Source organism: Sceloporus occidentalis, unplaced genomic scaffold (assembly GCF_023333645.1).
Source record: "Sceloporus occidentalis isolate IW3139 unplaced genomic scaffold, rSceOcc1.0.p SCAF_1, whole genome shotgun sequence".
NCBI classification, from domain to species: Eukaryota; Metazoa; Chordata; class Lepidosauria; order Squamata; family Phrynosomatidae; genus Sceloporus; species Sceloporus occidentalis.
In genome coordinates this window covers 277,458,750-277,482,927 of record NW_028316981.1, presented here as the reverse complement: position 1 = coordinate 277,482,927, position 24,178 = coordinate 277,458,750, and the positions used below count along the sequence as shown (strand labels likewise).

Sequence of the window (24,178 nt, the reverse complement as noted above, 5' to 3'; positions counted from 1 at the left end):
GAGCCCAGCCGCCGCAGATCCTCTCTCAGGCCTCCAGAGAGGCCCCCTCCAGCCGGTGCGAGTGCCAGCTGGCTAGGAGAGGACCCAGAAAGGACCCCAGAGACAGGGAGGAGGCTATGCCATTCGCCTGTCTCTGGGGTATAATTCCGGCGCATAAGGCAGACTTCAAGAGTCGCCTTATACGCCGGAAAATATGGTAAATGTGAGAACATTGAAAGTCCAGATAAGCCAAGATATGCTCAACTCCGCATTTACTGGGTGATTCACTAGACTTTTTAAGGATTACTTGGATAAGCACAGCTGACATGCTTATACATGAGTATTGATTTATTAGAGGTAGGAAGAATTCATGCTAGAACTTCTATACAATCTAATCAAAATAGAGAGCTGGCTACTTTTGTTTTCCATATTACCTGTACATTCATCTAGGACTATTCCATATTACCTGGTTCATCTAGGGCTGCTGCCATCCTGAAGAATTAATGCTATTTGACACTGCTTTAATTGTCATGGCTTTATCCTATACAAGGTTGGGATTTGTGGTTTGCTGTGGCTACAGAGCTCTCCAACAGACCAGACTGAATACAGTACCTCTCAAACTACAAATCCCAAAATTCCATAACATTTCTGAAGAGAAAACTATACAGTTGCTTCACAAAATGGGAAACAGCCATCTTATTTAGGCAGGCTTCAAATAAATTCAACTGCTAAACTGTATTTCCAAGGATCTTCAAAATATATCTTTAAAACAAAACAAAAATTAATGTCTGATAAACTAAATACCTACCAGCACTACTGGAATTTTCAGTCAGCTGCTTAATGATGCCTTTGTTTAAGCAGATATCCACATGCTTATTAAACAATGCAAGGTCTTTTGTTTTTTGTTCTAAGTTGCAGACTGGACACACTAAAATCTTGTCACTCATGTCAGAAAAACATGGCAACTTGATTTCTGTACATTTGGGTTCTTCAAAATATTCTCTTTTTTCTACTGATGAGACTTCAGATGTTAAATCCTGCTTTTCGTGCATACCAGATGCGCGGTCACTAGAAATGATACACCTGCTCTCATTATCATGTTCATTATTTTGCACTACAGAACAAATATCCATGCTACTATTGGTAGCATAATCCACTACATAATTTGTCTGTACTTCAGTCCCTTGGTTACTTGCATTATCTTTCTGACAGTCTTTCTTCTTGCTGTATAATGACAGATCACTTGTATTCTCCCATGCTTTGCTGTTATTCATACTTTTTGCATCATCTTTTCCTGATGTTCCACTAAGGCACTTATCAATGTGCCTATTAAATGCCTCTAAACTGTTATCTTGATGCTCTTCAAAGCAAACTGGGCAAATGAAGAACTGGCATTCATTATACTTTGCTTGATCTACTGATGATGTGACTGAGGCCATATCTTGTTGTCTTGTAGCTCGTTTTTTATTGAAAAAACTTTCTCTATCAGGCGGTCTTGGAAAATTTTCCTCCACAGATTTTCTTGAAAAGAGCTTAGAAGCACTGACTTGTTTTCCTGGCTCTAAGAAATTAACAATGCTCTTTTGTTGATATTTCTTTTCATCTTCCGTTAGAAAACCTGATACCCGTACCCCTGAAGATGACAAACAAGTTACATAAAATTGAAAGGCAACAGAATTAAAATGTATCAAAATCAACTAAATTTAGGTACCTGAATTTAGTAATCTAAACTGCTACATGAAAATAGATAATTTGAATAAAATTGATGATGAAACTCTAGGACCTACAGTAGGTCCTTGGTATCCGCTGGGGTTTGGATCCAGGACTGCTGTAGATACCAAAATCCATGGATGCTCAAGTGAACAGTGGAATAGTAAAATGCCATCTCTTATATCAACAACAAAATCAAAGCTTACTTTTTGGATTTTTAAAAAAAGTATATTCAAGCCATGGATGGTTGAATCTGTGGATACGAAGAGACAACTGTACATGCTATTCCAAGGACTGAGATTGATCCAGAACTTGCATTTAGTCTCTGCTGAAACTAATGAAACGTATGCTAGTCATTACAAACTTTTCAGACCAGTTTCAACAGAGCCTAAGTGTGAATAAGTTTCCATGCATTATGAATTTTGCTGCTTATAAAACATAACAGCACATCAACCACAAATTTCATACAATTGTGCATGCATATACACCTTATACTTACTTTTAAAAAAACTGACATTTACAGACCACAGATTGTAAAGTGTGGTAATATTTATAAAACTGAACTTGGAACTCAAAACACCCATGCTCCTCTGCTGCCAAAAAAAGTTTTATGTAGCAAAAAATAAGCTAGCATGCTTTGTGCTAAAAGTAGCATTTGCATGTTTGTGGTTTGGCAGTTTCATTTCAAGGAAGGGCTGATTAACAACATAGTGAAAGAGAAAGGTATTGTGATTAAAACCCATGAACAATATATAAATAGCCATACAGCATCTTAAATTCTTGAATTTTCCCCTTCATGTTGCCTGGGGTCTTTAAGTTGCATCTCCAAAGTCATGAGAGCCTCCATTCATTTCTTTTATGTAAAAGCTCAGATTCTGAAAAATGAAATCCTGCATGGAATTCCCTTGTACACATGTGCTGAGATCCTAGATGAAAGCATACAGATGATAATGCTCTGCATGTAGGGTTGCCATAAGGCAGGACCTCCAAACTGGGACAAATGTAGGGCCACATTTTCAAATGTAGGACACGTTTTTAAAAATGGAGGACACATGAAAAAATTGATAATTTTTTAAAAAATGTTAATATAAATGCATGTTTCTTAGGCATGCTCAAAATGGAGGACATTTTGGCATTATTCCTAGACAGAAGGCTGAAATGTACTTCTCTTTCTGGCCTAACACCCCCCCCCCCCCAATTCTACAAGAACATTTCCCACTCCCAAGCAGGTATAGCATTTGCAAGATCACAGGCAGTCCCTTGTGCCATTGCAAACTACATTTCCCACTTCCAAGCAGGCATAGCATTTGCAAGATCACAGGCAGTCCCTTGTGCCATTGCAAACTACATTTCCCACTCCCAAGCAGGCATAGCATTTGCAAGATCACAGGCAGTCCCTTGGGCCATTGCAAACTACATTTCCCACTTCCAAGCAGGCATAGCATTTGCAAGATCACAGGCAGTCCTTTGTGCCTTTGAAAACTACATTTCCCACTCCCAAGCCTTCTTAGCAATTCCCCCTTCCTCCTTTTCCTTGCCCCCTCCAACCCCCCCAAACCCCTCACCCCCTCTTTTTCCCAGGTATGTCTCAACTTAGGAGGGATTTATGGAACAGATCCAAAGTCTTTTTTCTTTTCTAATGGGGGCAAAGCCTTGAGAAGCCCTGGACCCCTGAGAAGAAGAGGAGGGGGGCTTAGAGAGAGGAAGAAAGAGAAAAAGAAGATGAGGAGGAGGAAGAAAGGAAGAAAAAGGAGAGGAGGGGAAGACGAGGAGAAGAAAAAAAACGGAGTAACAAGAAGAAGAGAAGGAGGGGAAAGAGAAAGGGGGAAGCAGCTTGCCTGAGTGTAAATTCCTCCCTGCTTGGATGTTGCCCAAATAAGGAAGCAGAAGGCTGGCCAATAGAGGCAGGGCAGTGCAGCAGACCCCGCCCCTGCTGGTTTCAGTCCTCCAGCTGCTGCTCCAGGCATGCTTGACAGGCAGCACTCTATAGAAGGCAGGCAGCAGCCCTGGGAGCTCAGAGTTGGGCAGCCACCCGGGGGCGGGACGGGACCGGGCACGCCCCCAGGGGGCGGGAAAGTCCCGCCCACCACCGTGAAATGGCAACCCTATCTGCATGTCCAACTTTGTGCCCTCTCCCACAACCCCAGGTGTTGACCAGGCCATCTGCTGGGGGGGGGGGGGGAAGGGAGGTGACCAGCCATCCCTGGCACTTCTGCAGCTAGGGAGGAAGAAACAAGGTCTCTCTTCCAGATGGTGGGTGACCTTTTTCTCTTCCCTGGCTACAGAACTGCAATTAGGAGAGGCAGTGATTGGTCAGCTCCCCCTCCTGGCCAGTAAATTGTTGTAACAACGTGCCTGAGGGTGTCAGCTGCCTTGGGGGATATTTTTGGATACTGCATGAGGAGGTAGCAAATACCTCCTTGCATAATATCCAAATACAGACATGCATGTATGTAATCCCAAACCTATAAGCACTATGTCACTAATAGACATTAAAACCAGTTTAAAAACATAGCTATTGAAAACAACAAATAAGCAAAAGCCTTTGGGTTAGATCCAAATTTAGATGCACGCAACAGATTTATGCTCGTTTCTACATAACAGCTTCCCAAAAATTATGGGCAGATTCAGAGGAATTTGGTGAATTGGATAAGCTATTCGCAGGGGTTTCATAGAAGGTGCCGGCTGGTTGGGGAAGGATCACCAGTTCTGCCTCAGCTACCTTCCAGCTGGCCTACCCATTCAAGTGGGTGTTCTGATCATCTGTTTAACATTCTCAGGAGCAATGACTACTAGAAGCAACTGTGGGCAAGTCCATTTCACATAGTGAAATTTAGTTCTACCCCACTAGGGAGGGGATTGTTCATACTTAAAGAGCCTCTGATATTTCACATGCAGAAAACTAAACAATTACCAAAAAAATGCAAATGCTTTTGAAGGGCTTTTTAATTTAATGAAATTATGGTAGCAATTCTTATTAGGACAATATTAATTCTCAGAGCTTTCCAGAACATATCTTTCAAAATGTATGTTCATTAATTTTTTTTAAAAAAATTAAGTAAAATGAGTTATAACAAACTAAAAACAATGCAACTGATAAAATATTTACCCATCAAACGTAGCCGTAAAGGTTGTGGGGCCACATTCTCCATTTCCGATCCAAGCAAATCTTTAGCAACAGCAAATATTTCTTCTTCAGTAGAAATGGCAGACAATACTGTGGTAGCTCTTGTCTTCACTTCAAAGTTTATATTCTTCAACTTTAAAGTTACAGTTCTAGCCTATTAAAATAATAAATCACTTCAAATGGATCTAAATGCATAATGTATGCTCTTAAGTTCATTTCTTATCATGGTCTGAATAGGGTAGGAAAAAAGGTGGTTTTTTTATTTGTTTTTTAAAAACCAAAACCATTTTTTTTGTTTAAACCAGATTTTTTTGTGTATGTCTGTTTTGTATTAATATGTAGGACTACACCAAAATAGGGCTAAATCAGAAAATTAAGCAGCAAAATGCAGTTTAGGTAGTGGCCGCTAGCTTAAATAATTATTGTTCTTTAAAAAGTATTCTTTTAAAGCAAGTACTTTTAGTTGAACTTACAATTGAAAGATTTGTTTTTCAACTGCATTTCTTGCACTATAAAACAAAATGATTAAAAAGAAGCAACTGACACTGGTTATTGGTTTAACAATGAACAACTGTCAATAAACAGTTGAAGTTAGAAATGTTTAATTTCAAACAGACAATGTTTAATCCAGTTAAGAGGCTGGAAAATAGTAATAATAGCCAGACTAAAAAAAAGTACACACAGAGTATGAATAATCAATTAAACAAACCAGGAATGTTGGGTTTTTTAAAAGGTCATTTGGTTTATACCATGGTTTAAACCAACCAATTCTGCTCTGAATACAATTCAAGGTGTCCCAGTCATTGTAAACAACTCTACACAATTTTGGCTCTGTTCACATTCAAGATTATCCTTCATTTATCACATTACTACCAACTGCATTAATGGATGCTGATGACAGATTTTAATTGGCAAATGACTGGGAAGGCAGTTGTTGTTGTTATTTGTATCTTATCTTTTTCTCAGTTTGGTATTCAAGGCAATTAACAATACATTAAAGAAACACGGTACAGACTGCGCAAAAGTGCCGTGCTGGTGCCGATTTTAGGGTTAGGGACTGCGCAGCTACTGCACGGTCCCTAACCCTAACACGGTACAGCACTGTAACAATGGCGGCACCCCGTGTACACAGGCGCCGCCATTGTTACATAAACACCGTGCAGCATTCACATATCACTGTGCAGTGCTTACATAACGAGTACGCCAGTGGCACACTCATTACATTGCACCTTCAATGCAAAAAGAACCCAGCTGTGGCTTCCCTCTGGAAGAAATTAGGCCGCCAGCAGGCCGCCCTTTTTGGGCGGTCTGTCCTGCGCCTTAGCGAAGAAATATAAGAAATTTAAAGTTTAAAATATCATTCATGATAGGATCAGTTAAAAAAATTAGAATCAGTTAAAAAAACAGCTCTTGTAAACAACAAATAAGCAAACAGAGATAAACAGTATGGCACACTGTTATGAACTAAACTGAAAAATAACATCTGGGGGTAGGTGAGTTGAAGGGCTATTACATACTCCTTAGAGCTCTAAGTACAGAACCACTGAAACATTCTTCCAAATGGATAACAGAATAAATTTAGATTCTGACTGCTGTTGAGGAGAAAAGTGAATGTAGGAGGAGATAGTAGTTCCATCTGGCCCTCTCTGTTTCTCAGTGGCCTGAATGGAGCTTAACAAGCCTGGCAAATCCAGTGAGACAAAGGGTACTACCATGAACTGAACTGAGCTGAAAATGCTGTCATCCTATTCAGCATTTATGATGCCATAAGCCAGACTTAATAACACTATAAATATTGACATTCACATTTACAGTTGTGGTACCCTTGCAATAATGCTGCTTGGGAGGGTTGGATTCAGAGACACAGGCACAACAACATAACTCTTGTCACTTTAACTGCATCTGTAGATACATGATTTTGTCCAATGTATGGGGTTGAGTGAGATGACTAGCTGTGTTACAAGCCTGTGAGATGTAAGTATATGGCTATTTCCCTGACGTAGAGAGTATGGGTCACACCAAGAGGTGGGGCTGCAGAGGAAAGGAGGAGAGAGCATATTATATGTGAGAGATTTCACTAGGGACTATAATACAGCCATATCTTTTGGTGAGATTTCAGTGCGACTACTCTGAATTTGTACATGTAATACTTTGAGATGTACTGAATTTGTATCCATATTTTATGTTGGTTTGGTGGGAATTTATATATCTAGACATTCTATGATAGTCGTCTGGGGAGGCAGTACTGATATTCTGTTTTAATCTAGTTGCAGCATGCCAATTAGAGAACAGAGATGGTTGTGATCTTGTATTTTTCTGCCTATTATTTGTAATGCATCAACCAAGTGAAGAAAAGTTTTATTGTCAATGAATCCAAATCCAAGAACTCTTGTAACTTTCTTTTGAGTAACACATGGTAGACTTATAAATGGCAAATTATGGAATTCACCTCAATACATCAGGTAATTTTAGGCATGAGGACATATGATAAGGTGGGGCTGGAGGTCAGAGTTAGATGAATGCCAACTTTCCTGCCAGGCCCATCCCATATGGCAGGTAATGAGCAGTCTGGTTATTGAAGCTCTCAGCCTAGTGGGGCTCCAGCACCTGCCAAAACAAAAGTGTGAGTGTGCCCTCTCAAGAGTGAATAATTCAGGTTGTTCAATTAATTTCCACTGCATTCTAGGCAATGAAACAGGCCAGATGATGACTGGAGTGAAAGTGGTGAAAGAGTTGATGAGAGACCAACCAGATTATGCCTCAGAGTACATTATTAACATGCATCACATAGTAAAAGCAGTGAAATTATATCCTCAAGTACCCACCAGACATATCTTTACTAGATGGCAAGTGAACTGTTAACACCTACTGCAGAGAATGACATATGAATGTCCCCAGAGGCCTGTTTTGACAAGTTTGCTAGGAACTTTGAACACAAAAAAACACACCTTTAAACAGATCTGAATTTGTATTATTACAGTGTCTAGAGGTGTCCAATGGATTCTCTTTTACAGATTTATGGGATCAGTTTCAACTAATGAAATCTAAGTACTAGCATCAGTTTGGCCTCCAATGTGCTCTCCCAAGCCGTGCCCCTCATTTGTTCATTTAATTTAAAATTGTTTTTGATTGTGCATTTGTAATTGTTACTTCCTTCATGTGTTGATAGGGTAGTCCAGAAAGTCTAAACAAACAAACATCATTGTTATGTGCCTTCATGTCAAATTCAATTCTATCCCAGGGTTTGGCAAGATATATCTAGAGGAAGTTAACCACTACCTTTCTTTCAGTCTGAGACAATATGATTTACCTTATGGGTTTCCATGGCTGAGCAAGGATTCAGATTCTTGTCTCCCACAGTCCTGATCCTACACTCAAAGTACTATTCCAAGCTAGTCCTCTCTAAACAAATGAACAAGGACAGCTAAATATATTATTGTGGCTTCAATTCTTCCATATATTCCTAGGTCTCTTGCCTTCTGTTTCCATAAATGTCAAGATTAGATAATATAGGTGAAGTTCAGTATGCATGATCTAGTAAAGTACCAAATATACCACTCTCTATTAAATTACAAAGTCTTCCTTAGGCTACATCTATTATGAAGCAGGTGAGAAGGAATAATGTTATATCATTTAAATGTCTGATCATTTTATGCCTGACTAGAGTAAAACCAAAGGCAATCATTACCATTGCTTCTTTTGCTAATTAAGAACTTTTACTATAACAGATAGTAAATTACTTCAGAAATTGATTTTCTGAAACATTTAACTTTAGGTTAAAAACATTCTTGCCTAAATAATCTTATTACCATGGAGGAAAGCAAATAAAAGTACTTCTTAAGAGAAATACTATGTCAAAGGACACAGAAAGCCTGAGTGCTAATCAGCATAAGGAATTATATATTTTATCACAAAATTACCTACTTTAAGTCCTTCCTTTTTCAAATCTTGAGCAAGGTCACTGCACAGTTCTTTACACAACTTGTATTGTTCTTCTGTACTTATTTCATTAAAAGTCCTAGGTACCAAAAAGAAATAATCCAGGTTGCAATCATCATAGCAGCAGCAATGATTAATAGTGTTCTGGCCTCCTATATAGCAAGGAAGCAAATATTTTTTCTATTAATATGTTCCACTGATATTTTGAGAACAATATTAAAGATTTAACCCTCAACACCCCCTGTGTCAGTTTCACTTTGACATAAAAATAATCTCATTATACAACAGAGAACAATAATTCACATAAACACTCACAATAGGGTTTGTTGTGCATGCTGCTGTAGAAAATCAAATGAAAGGAATGCTTAGGAACCAATGAAGCAGCCCAGCATCAGCTGTGCACAACACTGGTTGTGGGAAAAGATTTCAGGCTGGAGCCAGACTCTGTTAGTCAGGGGTAGGCAACCTTTTTGAGCCGGGGGCCGGGTTGCTGTCCCTCAGACAACTGGGGGGCCGAAGCCAAAAAACAAATAATTAAATAATTTTTTAAAAAATTAAATATATAAATAAACCAGGACAAATGTAGGATAAAATTTTCAAATGGAAGACACTTTTTTTAAAAAATGGAGGACACGTGAAAAAATTTGCTGATTTTAAAAAAAATGTTAATATAAATGCATGTTTCTGAGGCTTCTAGAGACAATTGCCCCCCAAAGGCCCCGGTGGCAATCAGCGGCAGGACCAGGCTGGGGCCGGTCCCAAGGCCTTGCCGGGCCGCATCCGGCCCGCGGGCCGCAGGTTGCCTACCCCTGCTGTTAGTCTTATTTACTTCCCACAGATATCAGTGGACTTTCGTTATGACAACTTTTTTTAAGCTGGTTGCAATGGGGCTGAAGTATGACTAACTTGGGAACAAAACAGATGGGCAGGAAGGAGTGTCCAGAAGCTGCGGCAAACACACGCCATGGCCCTGAGGGCGCCTCCTGCTGTGGTCCCAAATGGACTGTAGAAAGGAGTGAAAAAGATCCTCTATTTTTGAGCCAGTTTTGGGCTGTCTTGGGTGGCCCTGGGGTGGCTTTTGGGCGTTCCGGGGACGTGCAATGTCTAAACGCCACATCCCTGGAGCAGCCAAAAGTAGCCCCTGCCTACCGTCTGTTTCAGGCCCTAATCTTGATTCAATCCACTATGCTATTTTTTAATTGCTGTCTTTAAAAACACACCTACTTATCCTGCTCAAATATTATTCCCAGGACTTTGTTTTATAAAAGTTTAAACATTTAAGCATTCCTTCTCCAGAATTCCACTCAGTCTCTGGACAGCAAGAAGGAGAGGCAATTTTTGCTGATTTTTCCTTTGTCCTGGAGCTCACAGCATCACCTCCCCCACCTGTTTAGAACAGCTGAGAAGGACAGAGACTATTGCAGAGAAAGTGGAGGAATCATAAAAACTATGCAATCTATTCACTCAGCAGAAATGCACAACTGAATCAGAAGACTCCTGTGTATGGGAGAAGCCCTTCTACTCTTCAGAAGCAGTTGTGCTTACAGAATGCATATGCTGAATCCAACCCAAAATATTTAGCTATTTTTACAGTGTTTTCTTGCAAATGTAATGACCATTTTATTTGACATCACTAATCTTCAAGAAAGGATGGTCTTTTAGTAGAATGCTGAGATAGTAAGAGATATATTCATTTATGCTGGAATTACATAAATATATAGAATCAAAATCTATTTTTCCTCTCATTGTTGAAGCAAGTATAAAACAAATTATTTATAGGAGTGACAGTATTTGTTATTACAAAACTAGTTGTAAGCAATGATCTGTTCCACTGATGAGAAAAACAAACAGCTGGATAGCAGCAACAGAAAGTCATGTCAGAAATTCTGTGTAGTACAAGCTCTACACTGCTTGAAAGGAAGAATGTTTGATTCATATGCACCAGTTCTGTACTATGTTTCTAGCACCAAGAAAAAACTTGACAGTACAGTGCGCCCGCGTCATACACGGGCATGCTTTACACGGCTTTCAGCACACGCTGAAAGCCGCGTGGGGAGAATGGGGCATGAGCATAGGCATTTTTGTTTTACGCGGGGGGGTTCCAGAACGGATACCCTGCGTAAACAAAGGGCACACTGTATTTTTACTTAAGGAAATCCGAGTGCTAAGGTGATTCACAAGTGTTTATGTACATGTGTATCAGTACCTACCTTTCAGTGCTCATACTTTTTCTTTCTCCATCCCTTTAAAAGGAAAGAAAAATATGAATATCCAGACAAAAGCAGACTAAGGGGGGATACAGATGAGGCGAAAGGAATGCCAAGATACCGCCCCTTTCTGCTGCACACAGAGGACACAGAAACCGAATGGTTTCTTTTTAGGCCACGCACCAGATGCCATTGGTGCCCTCGTGCACAACAATGACACCCATGCAGCGCCGCACCATTTGGATGCTGTGTCATGTGTAACGTCATCATGGCGCCCCCCGTGTGGATGGGGGCAAGCCATTATGGTGCAGTAGGCAGGAGCATGCAGACGCTCTGCTCTCCCGAGCCCTAAAATCAACCCCAGGCTGGCATTTTGCACCAGTTTGTACTGGGCCTATGAAAAATTAACCAATTATATTTCAATATTGTATATCCAAATAATGAAATCTTAACATTTCTGAGCAGTTTATACAGAGATAGCATGAATCACACATACATATAACTAAAAATTTAATCACTGTAATGTACATGATATAAAAGCGATAAAACATCAGTAACTCATGTTTCATTAGATTTTGTAAGTTTGTAGTTTTACTTTGCTTTTAAGAGAACAAATCTCTTTTACAATCTAAAACAAAAGCAAGCTAAGCACTGTTTTTCTATTACCCCCATCCCTTCCCAGCTCCCTGAATTGCTCTTATTCTATTTTGAAGAAGAAGTGAATGGCCCAAAGTTGCCTAAACCTAATTTACAGATATAAAATATATGCTATTTTACATTTAACAATCTAAAGAAGAAAGAAGAACAACATCTGCTTGACAATCTCAAATGATGCTGCGAGTCAGAATAAATATTGGGTTTGATGAAACATATCCTTGACTTAGCAAAGGGCAACTTCATGCATTCCTTTCCTATGCTGAAAAGCAAAGCCTACCTTGCTAATAAAAGATGTGCAAAACATTTGGATTGAACACAGTTAATTACACACAAATACCTTTCTAAACGTGTAGAACCCAAACCAAGAGAGATTTCCAAGAAATTACGCCAAGATGTTTCAGAAAAGAGTAGAGAAATCAGTGCCCTCTGCTGGTAAAGGTCAGTGCATGTCACAATTCCCAAAACTCTGAGCATCTTCTCTGTTACTTTTCCAATGCCAGGCACCTGAAACACAGTTAATATACACCAATAAATCTGGAAGCTAAGCCAAACCCTGTTTGGGCAACAGGAGTATGCGTACCACTCCTCACAGCACCCTACATTTTCTCTGGAAGCATCCAAACCCTCCAGAGCAGATTCAGAGGGCACCTGGGACACTGGTGAAAGAGGAATTCGATCTGCCACAGTGATTTTGTTCTACTGATAGTAGAACACCTCTGCATACAAGCTAGAGTACTTCTAAAACAATGAAACCATGCTTTCCTCTAGTAGACAGAATACTTATCAATCTCATTTATTCCCCATAATTAATCATAAGAGAAAGTTCTAACATAGAAAGCATTATGTAAATTAGAAAAGAGTGACATCAACTTAGCTATTATCTTTGAAAGTGTAACTTTCTTTTTTTTTAAAAAAAAATAGTTATATGGTCTTGCTGAGTGCTGCCTGTACTGGGTGAGCCTACTGCATTTTCTGCACTGACATTTCCAATGTTCAACTGGAAGGTTCAGTTTACTTATAAACCATGTACATTCAAACAGATAAGGAAATTTATCTGGTAGAAAGTCAACGCATTTTATTTTGCTCTGAGACCAGCAGAATGCTAATACCAGTGCTTAAATGAGTTGAGGGAGGAAGCCACCAAGGCTGTAGCTTTTCTGAAAGCTACACCCTCTACCTAAGCGCCAATGTCTCTAACCTCTATTTAGGGCCACCTAATACATCTCACAGCACACAAAGTAGTAAGCAAGTAAGCTTCTGACTTAATTGTAGCTCATTTACAGACTCAAAGTGGCAGCCAAAGAAACACACAAGGCAGGGAAAAATATGTTGCCAGTTATGATGAAATTACAGAGAATACCTGCAGTAGTAAGAGGTATGGATTAAGGAGTAAAGACACCAATGGCTTGGAGAAACAAACTATAGTAAAGGCTTTATTATAGGAACTCCATTGTAAGATAGGAAAGTTACCTGTGGTGCTGATCTAATTTAGCTTTATTGATGGTAAGAGCGGAGAGTCTGCATCCTAGTCTACATTTCTTAGTCATTTTAAAACCTTAAAATAGTGTAGAGATTAAATAACCTATACAACTCCACTTCCATTACCTGATGATGTCCCACTCCATGGGATAGGGATTTAAAAATACTAGTGGGTGTATTTGCTTCACAGAGCACTGACCTAACTGATTTAAAAGCCAAGAGCTTGATTGTTCATTCTACTCGGAAAACAGAATACAATTATTAGCATTTCAAAATGTCTTACAAAAGCAAGAGTGTCAGCAATTAACTGGTTGTATGTTACATGGGTCCTGAGTATTCATGCATGAGTATTTACCCACATGTTCACCTAAAACAAGAGGCATTTGCTTCCTGCTCTGACATTTAATGTCTAGAGACTGTGGAGGGAGGTAAATCCTAAAAAATAACAGGCAAGATAAGACGCTCTCACTGGCATTTCACAAAGCATCTCCAAAGGTAGAAAAAAGGGTAGTGATTCATCAGATATAGAGATACGAAAATGGGGACAGCTTCAGTGTTATGTGCCACATACAACAAAAGGATCTCAGGCTATATCAAAAGTTACTGGGGCAAAGATGTAATGGCAGCATTCCTTCTGAAAGTATAAAAGGCAGCAGTTACTCTAGCACTAATCAGAAGAACAGAGACGTCCTTTGTAATGGAGAGAAGAAAAGCAAAGAAAAATGTGATAATCTTTATATTAGCAAATATGGAGATTTGCACAATGCAGTAAAAGAAGTCAAATTGGGTAACATTGCTTACTGGAGGGAAGATTTCTCCCATACACAAAGTTCCACTGTACGCTGCTCACTTTGTAAATTTTTATGTGGTCCTTATTATACTACTAAAACTTTTGGAATCTTTCTTAAACAGGGCAAAGCAACTACCTCCAATGTTTTTTATTTCTCATTTCTCTGATTTTTTAAACTACAAGAAAGCCTTCAAAGTAGTTTTTGAAAAAGCATAAAATAATAAAATAATCATTACTATAATCACAAAATTAGAAGACTTGAAAACAGTACACTTTCATTTTGCTTGGTTCAAGCTCTGGGCAGGGGGAATATAAAACCTACAGATAAGAGGCTAAATTCAACATTCTGCTGATGAAACACTTAGCATTTCCCCTGCCCCACAGTCTTTCAGGCTACCCAAAAACACCTCTGAAGAGTTTCATAGCCTTGTAGAGTCAGTTTTTGGAACACACAGATAGCTGAAGTGCAAAAGGGATCACATCTATCCCAGTTCATTGGAATGTGATGCACTCTGTGCATACCTAATGTAAATGTACAAGAAATGGATTTGAATGCTATTAGGGAGTGCAAAATCCTTTAAAGCATATAAGCGATGAAGACTCAGAAGGAGAACAGATAGTCTATTGTTTGCAGTTATGAGGGTGCAAAGAATATTTGAAGACTCAAGGAAAAAACATGAGAAAGGGGCTTCTCAAGAGTCCAAAGACACTGATGAGAAGAAACCTCAAGCCCTTTTCTTTTTTCTGCCCAAGCCCCTATCTTCAAACCTCCTACCTCCTTCCCACTCCTGATTCACCTATTCCCATTGGCTGGCAAGTGAGGAGGATCTTTGTGGGTACACCACCACAATATCTGCATCATTTTGAACCAGGTATCAGAATGCAAGTGGTGAGTATAATCCTCCTCTCTCAGCTGCTCCTTCCCAGCAGTGCTGGGAGATAAGTGCTGAACCAGGACTGTGGAAGGCTATAGCCTCCATGATAATCTCTTGGATGCGCCATCGGCGTTTGAAGCTCAACATGTCCAAGACGGAGCTTCTTGTCTTTCCTCCTAAGCCCACCCTTCAACACTCCTTTTCTGTCTCTGTGGACAACATTTCTATTCAACCAGTCCAGCAAGCCCGCAGTCTTGGTTTTATCTTTGACTCTTCTCTGTCGTGTATCCCTCAGATCCAGACCACAGCCAAGGCTTGTAGATTCTTTTTGTACAATATTGCCAAAATCCAACCATATCTCTCCGCCTCCACTGCCAAGATCCAGGTCCATGCCCTAGTGATCTCACGACTTGATTACTGTAATGTCCTCCTGGCTGGGCTTCCTCTTTCTCACCTCCGTCCTTTAATCTGTCCAGCATTCACCTGCACGCATTATCACTTCCACCCACCGCTCTGACCACATCTCTCCTGTGTTGGCATCCCTTCACTGGCTCCCTCTCCCTTTCCGCATTCAGTATAAGCTCCTGCTGTCGACATTCAAAGCCCTCCATGGACTGGCCCCTCCTTACTTATCAGACCTTCTTTCTCCTCACCTTCCCACTCGGGCCCTCCGTTCTGGTAGTCAAGGTCTGCTGTCTCAGCCCAGGATTTCCTCTGCCCCATCCCAGATTCGCCCCTTTTCATTTGCTGCCCCTCACTCCTGGAACCTTCTTCCCCCACAAGCAAGAGCCATCACTTCTTTAACTAGCTTCAAAACGGAGTTGAAAACCATCCTGTTCAGAGAAGCCTTCCCAGGCATTGCATAATTGTCGCTTACTATCTGATATTCTTTTGTTGCCTGTTTATCAAACCATTTCCTGTATTGTTATGTATTGTATATGTATTATCCTACTTGAGAGTATGTATTTTCCCTGGATGAAGATTAACCTTCCATTTTGAAGCCAAGCCCTCCCTCCAGTCCATCTGCCTTGGTCCAGGCCTCGGAGGTAGAGAGGAACTGCTGGACCTCTTACCCTTTCCCACCACCACTCCCTTCTCCTTCTGTGTCATGTCTTTTTAGATTGTAAGCCCGAGGGCAGGGAACCGTCTAACTAAAAATATTGCATGTACAGCACTGTGTAAATTTACAGTGCTTCATAAATAAAAGTTAATAATAATAATAATAATAATAATAATAATAATAATAATTCTCCCATCCCCTTGATGTCATGGAGAGCGGGGGGGGGGGGGGAGATAACAAGCAAAGGGAAGTCAAGCCAGGGTAGAAAAAGGCTGTAGCTTTCATGAACCTCACTCAGGTCCTCTCCATCTTTCTAATATCATGCAGGGTGTGAGTGAAGGGAGGGGGGTTAGCCAGAATGGCGTAAGGCTACAGCCTCTGTGATCCTCACTCAGTTCCTCCTACTGCTCGGGAGACAAAGGAAAAGGAAGGGGGGAGTGGCAAGGGAGACTTTCTCCCCTGCAAGAAGAGGGTCCTGTAGTTGAGAGAATTAAGCATTCTGACCTGCAGGAACAAATAATTTACAGCAATACATCCCTAGTTGATACCAATGGTAATAAAGACAACACCACTGAATAATTAATAAATCATAACTTCTCACCTTCCTGATGGCTAAATCCTTGATGAAGTTCATCACAGCTTCTCTGTCTGGGGGGATTCTGTATTGACCATTAGGTTTATTTTGATCACTGCACATTTTTGCCAACATTGTATTTGGAGCAATACCTAAGCAGAAATAAAACAAAATGCTATTCCCTGTCATTTTAGAGAGAAAATTCTAGTGTTAAATATGTGATGAACACAACTGGTTTTTATTTTAGTTGAACACATTTTCAAAGAGATGAAGAAGTTCTAACAACCATGTTCACAATTCTGAGCTTATGAAAATTCTCACAACAATAAAGTACAACCATTCGTATGTAGTATTGAAAGAGTACAAATGATGTATTTTAAAATAAATAAATAAAACTATTTAAAAAAAAGAAAGAGTATGCAAAGCTAAGACGGTTGCCAAACAACTGTGCACCAGTCATGCAAATGAAATGGAAAAATTAAATTGAAATGAAACAATTTTTAAAGAAATATGGTTTGAACACCTACATGAAACTGCTATGGCAATCTGAGAATCTGGAATGAGGCACCATCAGCAACACTTTATCCTTTTTAATATCCAATTCAGATGAAGCAGTTGAAATGCTAAAATAGAATAACTTCCAACAGTGTCTCTATTCATTTAATTTTTATCCTATCTTTTCCCAGAGTTGAGATGCACAGAATTAAATATTCAACTAAAATTAAAAGATCCCAACAAAATTAAAAAGTTCCAATAAAATCACAGCAAATTTTACATACTGACATTATTTAACACCAAATGCAACCATTTTAAAACACTATACTAATTATAAATAAGCAGTCTCTTATCAATAATCTACTTCTAGATGCAGTGTAGTCCATTGTAAAGGAAATGTTTAATACTCTGAGAATTGTCATAGATCTAGCTTTCTCACTGGAAGCTCAAGTGGAAAACTTTCCAACTTTCACTTGGCTGGTTAGCCAACTTCTCCAAGACAAAAACAGCTATGTTCTGGTAATGTCTAGATAAGGCCAATGCAATGCATTGTAGACACGAATGCCTCTGAAGACTGTTCAGAATCAGCAGTTAATACAAAACAAAGTTGTCAGGCTACTGAGTAGGACCAGTAACATCTGATTTCTGAATAAACAGGTATCTTGGCTCCCAATTTGTACCTGAAATTCAAAGTGCTGCTGAAGAACTATTCACATCAGGTTTAGAGATTAGACAGCTTGCCAAGCCATCCAATACGCCCCTGCCTCCCTCTGCCCACACCTAACAATACAGAGTTGTCCTGCTGTCAAAATAATTGGTAATAAAATGAATAGTCACACTTTCAGAAGTCTCTGGGGGAGGGGCATAACTGTCTATTTTAAAGCTATTTCCCTGCCTTGCAACTTTTGGGGGGCTCTCAAATAGCCTTTCTTCCTCAAATGGAATGTGACCTTTCACTTAAGTCTAGAAGGGTGAAAAATAAGACTGTTTAGACTCTTTGGCACTGCTCACCCCAGGCCCCCATCAACCTGTGCTTGTGGTGTGGTGGAGACCCATGAGAAAGCATGACCCATTGAAAAAGACAATAATACTAGGAAAGGTACAAGAAAAAGAGGAAGACCGCATCCCAGATAGATGGACTAAATCAGGGAGGCCATGTGCCTGAATCTGCAAGACCTAATAATAAATAAATAAAAAATTTATTTGTATACCGCCCTTCCAATGATCAGGGCGGTGAACAACATATTAATAATACAGTTACAAATACATCACAATACATATTAAAATACAGCCATATTAAAATCAAAAATTAAAACCCCATCAGCCAGCTGCCATTGCCGTCGAAGGGGGGGAAGACTAGCTGGAGCTTGATTCGGGGAATGCTAATCGGAATAGGAAGGTTTTTAGCTCCCTCCTAAACTGGGCCAGGGAAGTGGCCGAGCGGAGCTCTATGGGCAGCGTATTCCAGAGGGCCGGGGCGACGATGGTGTATGACCTCCTCGTTGTGGAGGCTAGTCTAGCCCCTGGAACCCTCAGTAGTTGCTGCCCAGATGTTCTGAGGGTGCGGGGCGGAATGTATGGGGAGAGGCGGTCCTCCAGGTATCCTGGGCCCAAGCCATGTAGGGCTTTATAGGTTATCACCAACACCTTATACTGTGCCCGGAAGCGAATGGGCAGCCAATGCAGATCTTTAAGTATAGGTGTAATATGACTGGCCCTGGAAGTGCCAGTGACCAGTCTGGCTGCTATATTCTGTACCATCTGTAGCTTCCGGGTATGGTATAAGGGTTGCCCCATGTAGAGCGCATTGCAGAAATCCAATCGAGAGGTTACCAGAGCGTGTACCACCGTTTCAAGGTCTCTCTGGGCAAGGTATGGGCACAGCTGGCGAATAAGCCGAAGCTGATAACAGGTGCTAAGTAAAGCAGTGGAAGACAGTGGGTCTTGGAGATGTCTCCTACACAGGGTCGCCATTAGTCAGGGTTGACTTGAGGGCAGTTAACAACCACTACCACTGTTCATTAACACCTGGACATTACAGGACCTTCTTGCAGTTCAAGTACATGACTCAGAAAGTGATTTTAGCAAGCCACTGTCCTTATATCAGCTACTTTTTCTATAAACAGAACCTGGGCACTGCTTTACATGGCAGGAATATTTAGAGTGTACTTGTGACCTGTTGAGATGTACGGAACAGAATTTTTGAATCATACGTATTACAAACAAGACATGGTTACCTGCACTGGCAGTGAGCCTTGTTTTTTGTTCAATTCTAAAGCGAATTTCCTCCACTATTTCTTCAGCTGATGTTCCAAAGACAACTGATTTTGTTGGAGCTGTTGATTGCAGGTGTTCTTCTTCTTCTGAGTGCAGTAGATGGCCAACATTTTTCTTGCACTTCAAAATATCATCACCAAACACGTCCGGTGAACAGGAATGTGTATTTTCACTCAACTTTGACTCATCATACATAATTCTCTTTTGTTTACCTCATTATATATAAAAAAGAAGTCATTAGAACTCTGTACATAACACTTTTTCATCTGCAAATTCTTTTCCACAGTTACGCAGAAGGTCAGCCTTTCAATTCATTCCAATTGCCAAATTCTTATAAATCTCTTTTAAATTATAATGTTAGGGAGCCTTGGGTCCAAAGCACATTGTAGAAATTATCCAGTTTAAGACCGTTTTAACTGCTTTGGCTCAGTGACAGGGAATCCTGGGGACTGTAGTTTATTGTGACACCAGAGCTCTCTGACAGAGAAGGCTAAATGTCTCACAAAACTACAGTTCCCATACTTCTCTAACAATGAGCCAGGGAAGTCAAAGCGGTCTCAAACTGGATTATTTCTGCAATGTGTTTTGGACACTGGTTATCTGTCATTTATAGAGTTGCCATACGTCACAGTTGACTTGACAGTAGTTAACAATAAGTATTGTGATTGTTATTACTGGTGAGACAACTATTCCAGGTAGAAAACTAAAAGGCCCAAAGATCCACAAAAAAGGAGCATTGTTTGAATACTGCATACAGATGAGTTACACATTACAATAATATTTATACAGATAACATTTCATTTTTATAATGATAATCAAATACTTTTATACTGTTTTTCATTTTGTGAAATCTCCAAATGATAGACAATATTATTATTTTTAAATGACAATACAATAAAACCAAGTGAAATGGTGAGAAAACAAAATTAAAAATCCAGTAAAATAATTCATTAAAATCAAATGGCTAATTTATTAGGTTAGTTACCTGGCAAACAAATTAATTTTCAGTTGGCAGCAGAAATATCCGACATTGGGAGCCTCCCTGATTCCAATAGAGAAATCAATCCATATGGTGGACAACACTACAGAGAAGGTTTTCCTCCACACCACAGCTAAATGGGTTTCACTATGACTCAGTACAATAAGCAGAGCCTTCCCATCAGAGTGTAGAGACTAGGATAGTTTTTATGATAACCTGGTCCTGAGCTGTTTAGGGTTTTCTAAACTGAGACCCCGAACAGACGGGTCAAATGAAGTGGCTTCTTGTTCCTTTGGAGGTGTGACAAGCTTCCAAAGTGGCCCAAAGCTGCACCAAAGCCGTACTCCAATCTTTGGACCAGAGCAAAAAGGAACTGGGATAATCTGGCTCCTGGTGGTACAGATTTGGCCCTGCATCTGTGGCCCACTTTGAGAGCAGGACGTGCAGTCAGAGTCCTGACATGCTTTTGGCCAGAGCAGACTCAGGTCACTCTTTCATGCCTATCTGCTCTGGCCCTAAGTGTAACAACTTAAGCCTGGTTTAGTAGCAAAGTGGCAGAAAACAGCTTTCAGCCCAAGAGTCACATGTGCATATGGCAGGAGACCCCAAAAAGCAGTCAAGCTGCTTACTTCTGCACTACCTGCAGTATCCATATAAGGTCTAAGTGTAGCTCAAAATAAAGTGCACTGCAGTTGTCATAGGTTTAAGTTACTAATGCACGAATAACTCAGTTTTATTTTAAGTAAGCTACCCAACAAACATTACTGAATGGCCTAAAGATGCAGTAATAAATAAGTAAGAATTTTACAAATTATAATGTTTTTTTCATAAAGTAAAATAGGGCTTTGATTAAGGCTTGTAATTTAGAAAACCAATCATATATTCTAGCCAGTTACCTAAGTAAGTAGGAATAAGCAAAGAGCCTTTCTACACTGAAATGAAAGATGACTCTTACACATAAGTATTAAAAGTGGAATTCTGAACTATGGCATTAGTCTATCTTATTACTACCTACTTATTCTTTTTTCACATTGACAAGCAGCCTGCAGGGCACTACAGTAGACAACTCAGGTAAGGAATTGCTTCAAAATATGGCTATTGGGCTACTTTGGCCCACATAATCCTCCCAAAACTGCAAAACAAAAAACAGGCAAACTTTTAGATAATTGCTTACCATCTAGAGCAGAGCTGTTTGTTTTGATTAAATGTTTTCTCTTGCTTTCATCCCAGTTCTTCCTTTCTTCTAAGTGTTCCGTTATGTTCAAGTAAGCTTCATCAAGGCCCATAGGCATAAAATGTGGATCATATTCAGCTAATATTTCTCTAACCTTGATAAATATTAATATAAAATTACAAAGATGTGTCACTGTTGGGGGGGATCCAAGTTCCCTTTCCAACCAGTTTTACATAGTTCAACATGGAAGATCGTACTGTGAGCTTCAAAAAGAGAAAGAATCAGTGGAACAGAGTAGAGTTTCTACTCTTCCAACTGATAGGGAAAAGGCTAGATCCATGCCAATACTTATATATAGCAAAAATTGTCCTTGTAATAAAATTTAGCCCATTAAATTATTATATGTTGGTTGTGATCCTACAAAGGCAGGTGTAAAATGGCTGTGGGTACCATAAGCAATATGGGAAATGGGATAGGGAGCCATCACTACTGGCTTCTGAGCAGCATGGGAGCTGGTAGGACATCTTTCTCTGGTAAGAGAGAAGACTTTCTCAGCCATCCCCACACCACTGTTGCACACAATTTCAAAAAGTTCCTTGCACGGGTATAATGTAACATTCTTCCAGCCTTGCTTTCTATTACTTTTCCTCTCTGCTGAATTTTAGGTGCTAGGTAATTCAGGATCTTATTGCAAATTTTAAAAAATATTTCTGACTGGCATCAGCTATATTGAATTTCTTATACTTCATTATGAAGCAATTACTTTCCTTCTTTTGATTATACATTTTCTCTGAATCTTTGATGAAAACGCAGTTGCAAAGGTCATCCGGGATAAGGAGTAAGGCCAGTTAGGACGGTGCTACACAAAATGGTGGCCTTTGGACAAGTGCTGGTCTCTGAGTCATTAGCAGCAGGTCCCTGGCATGTTTCCAGGAAAGAAAGTGCTTAATTCTCTTGAATTTAAAATGAGAATTGAGATAGTTAAGCAGGCAACTATATCTCCTCAGGGAAACTTGCTTATGTTGACAGGAAAAAAATACTCATCACATAAGACTCTGCTATTCTCTACAGCTGATTGTTAAGAGGTACTAATGGATTATTAAGAGGTACTTCTCTTAAGGCTAGTTCTACTAGAAAAAACTGATTCATTTTTACACATTAATCCTACTTTTCACTGCCCTTCCTTGCATATCTAATAAGATTAGTTTTAACATGATAATTTATTAAAAGTCAAAGCTAGTTAACAAAAATATGAAGCTCAGTGAAAGTAATTTCAGAACAAGAAATACTTATGACAAATTCAAATCATCAAATGGATGAACATTTGGATGGACATACTCATGGACCATATCTACCGTCAGGGTCATTTTTTACCCGCAGAGGGTCAAATTTTTTGACAAAAAATTGCCCTAAATATCCCCAAACACTTAGATAATAGGAGCACTTTTGTCATAATAAATAATAAAATAAAAATTTTATTTATATACCGCCCTTCCATCGATCAGGGCGGTGAACAACACAATAACAATACAGAAACACCATAAAAATACAATATAATCATATTAAAAACAAAATTAAAACACCATCAGCCGATCACCATTGTCATCGGGGGGGGGGGGGGAAGACCAGCTGGAACTTCATTCCATGTTTATGGAATGTCTACTGGGTCATTTTAGGCCCAAGAGAATCTTTATAAAAAAAGTTAACAGGAGGTGATTTCCAGTTTTCATCCTTTTGTAAAAAAAAAAAAAAAAAAAAAGGGCATCTCCTGGGCTCCTGGTGCTACTCTTCAAGGTGTCCTGGGAGGGGGCTTACCTTTTAACCTCTAATTGTACCTGCTGTAAGACTTTATTCTTCAGCCATAAACTTAGCCCTTGATTTTAGCACTGTTGTCATAGGGCAATAACTAGCTCTTCTCTTTTAACTTCTTATATTATCTTATATTCATTTTGACTGTTCTATCTATCTTTATTGCACCATTTGTGATTTTACTGACAATCCTTGTTTTTATATTTGTAAAACAGTGCTGGGGCATTGCTAGTTGGTTATTATATAAACATGTAAATGAAGAACAAAAATCAAATGGAAATTAAATTACATACCTCTTTACTTACTTCTTCATATTTCTTAAAATTTAAAGGCACTATAGTAAGATGTGGGCACAGCTTCTTAGCAATAAACCCAGGCATAGCAGCACGTACCCCATATCGTCTAGCATGGTAATTTGAAGTGGACTTAAAGAGATAAAGATATAATTTAAAAGCATATGGTAAGCCATTTCAAATGGGTTGTATATTGTGATAAGAATATCACTTAGATCAATCAAGTCCCATTAAAAAAGATATCAAGTACCAGTTTAATATGGTAATAATTGCATCCTGTTATATAACAAATGTTATATACCAAAACCATAATCTTTTTAGACATGAACCTGCTAGAGATATGAAAAATGAAGAGACTTGGGGCAAAGGCAGAAAAAAATGGCTGCTTTACTGACCTAGAGATTTTAACTAAGGATTTTAAAATACACTCGGCTGTCTTAGCACTGGGACTTAGGGCTTTATCACACAAACCTCTTCTTCTGCTAAAATAGTGTTATTTGTAAAAAGCTATGCATTTGGGACTGCTCTCTTTCCTTTTGCACTTTAGGATACAGGATTGCAACCTTCACTTGTACTAAAAACACACAGCATTTGGGACTGCCCAAACTGTAACTACTCCAAGACACTATCTCTGCCCCTTTTCCAAGTTTGGTGCAAATATATACATGCACACAAGCACATACAAAAAAGAAAAGAATCTTATTTGACTTTTTTTCCTTAAAGGATGTCACTGTGAGAAGGAGTTATAAAGAGG

At 39.4% G+C, this 24,178-nt stretch overlaps 1 protein-coding gene across 5 annotated transcripts in view; it reads right to left on the bottom strand.

Annotated features, from left to right (window-relative positions):
• POLK (DNA polymerase kappa) overlaps positions 1-24,178 on the bottom strand; it is a 49,750-nt gene that overhangs the window by 3,516 nt on the left and 22,056 nt on the right. For 3 of the 5 annotated variants that reach the window (XM_089494343.1, XM_089494335.1, XM_089494350.1), the window contains exons 6-14: positions 23,425-23,556; positions 21,323-21,476; positions 19,130-19,381; positions 16,425-16,549; positions 11,957-12,123; positions 10,966-10,998; positions 8,741-8,834; positions 4,799-4,970; positions 788-1,612 (exon numbers count right to left, since the gene is read on the bottom strand). In XM_089494343.1, coding sequence (XP_089350469.1) covers positions 788-1,612; positions 4,799-4,970; positions 8,741-8,834; positions 10,966-10,998; positions 11,957-12,123; positions 16,425-16,549; positions 19,130-19,381; positions 21,323-21,476; positions 23,425-23,556 — 1,954 coding nt within the window. The remainder of the gene's footprint in view (positions 1-787; positions 1,613-4,798; positions 4,971-8,740; positions 8,835-10,965; positions 10,999-11,956; positions 12,124-16,424; positions 16,550-19,129; positions 19,382-21,322; positions 21,477-23,424; positions 23,557-24,178) is intronic. The other 2 variants (XM_089494349.1, XM_089494358.1) reach the window with 2 other exon arrangements.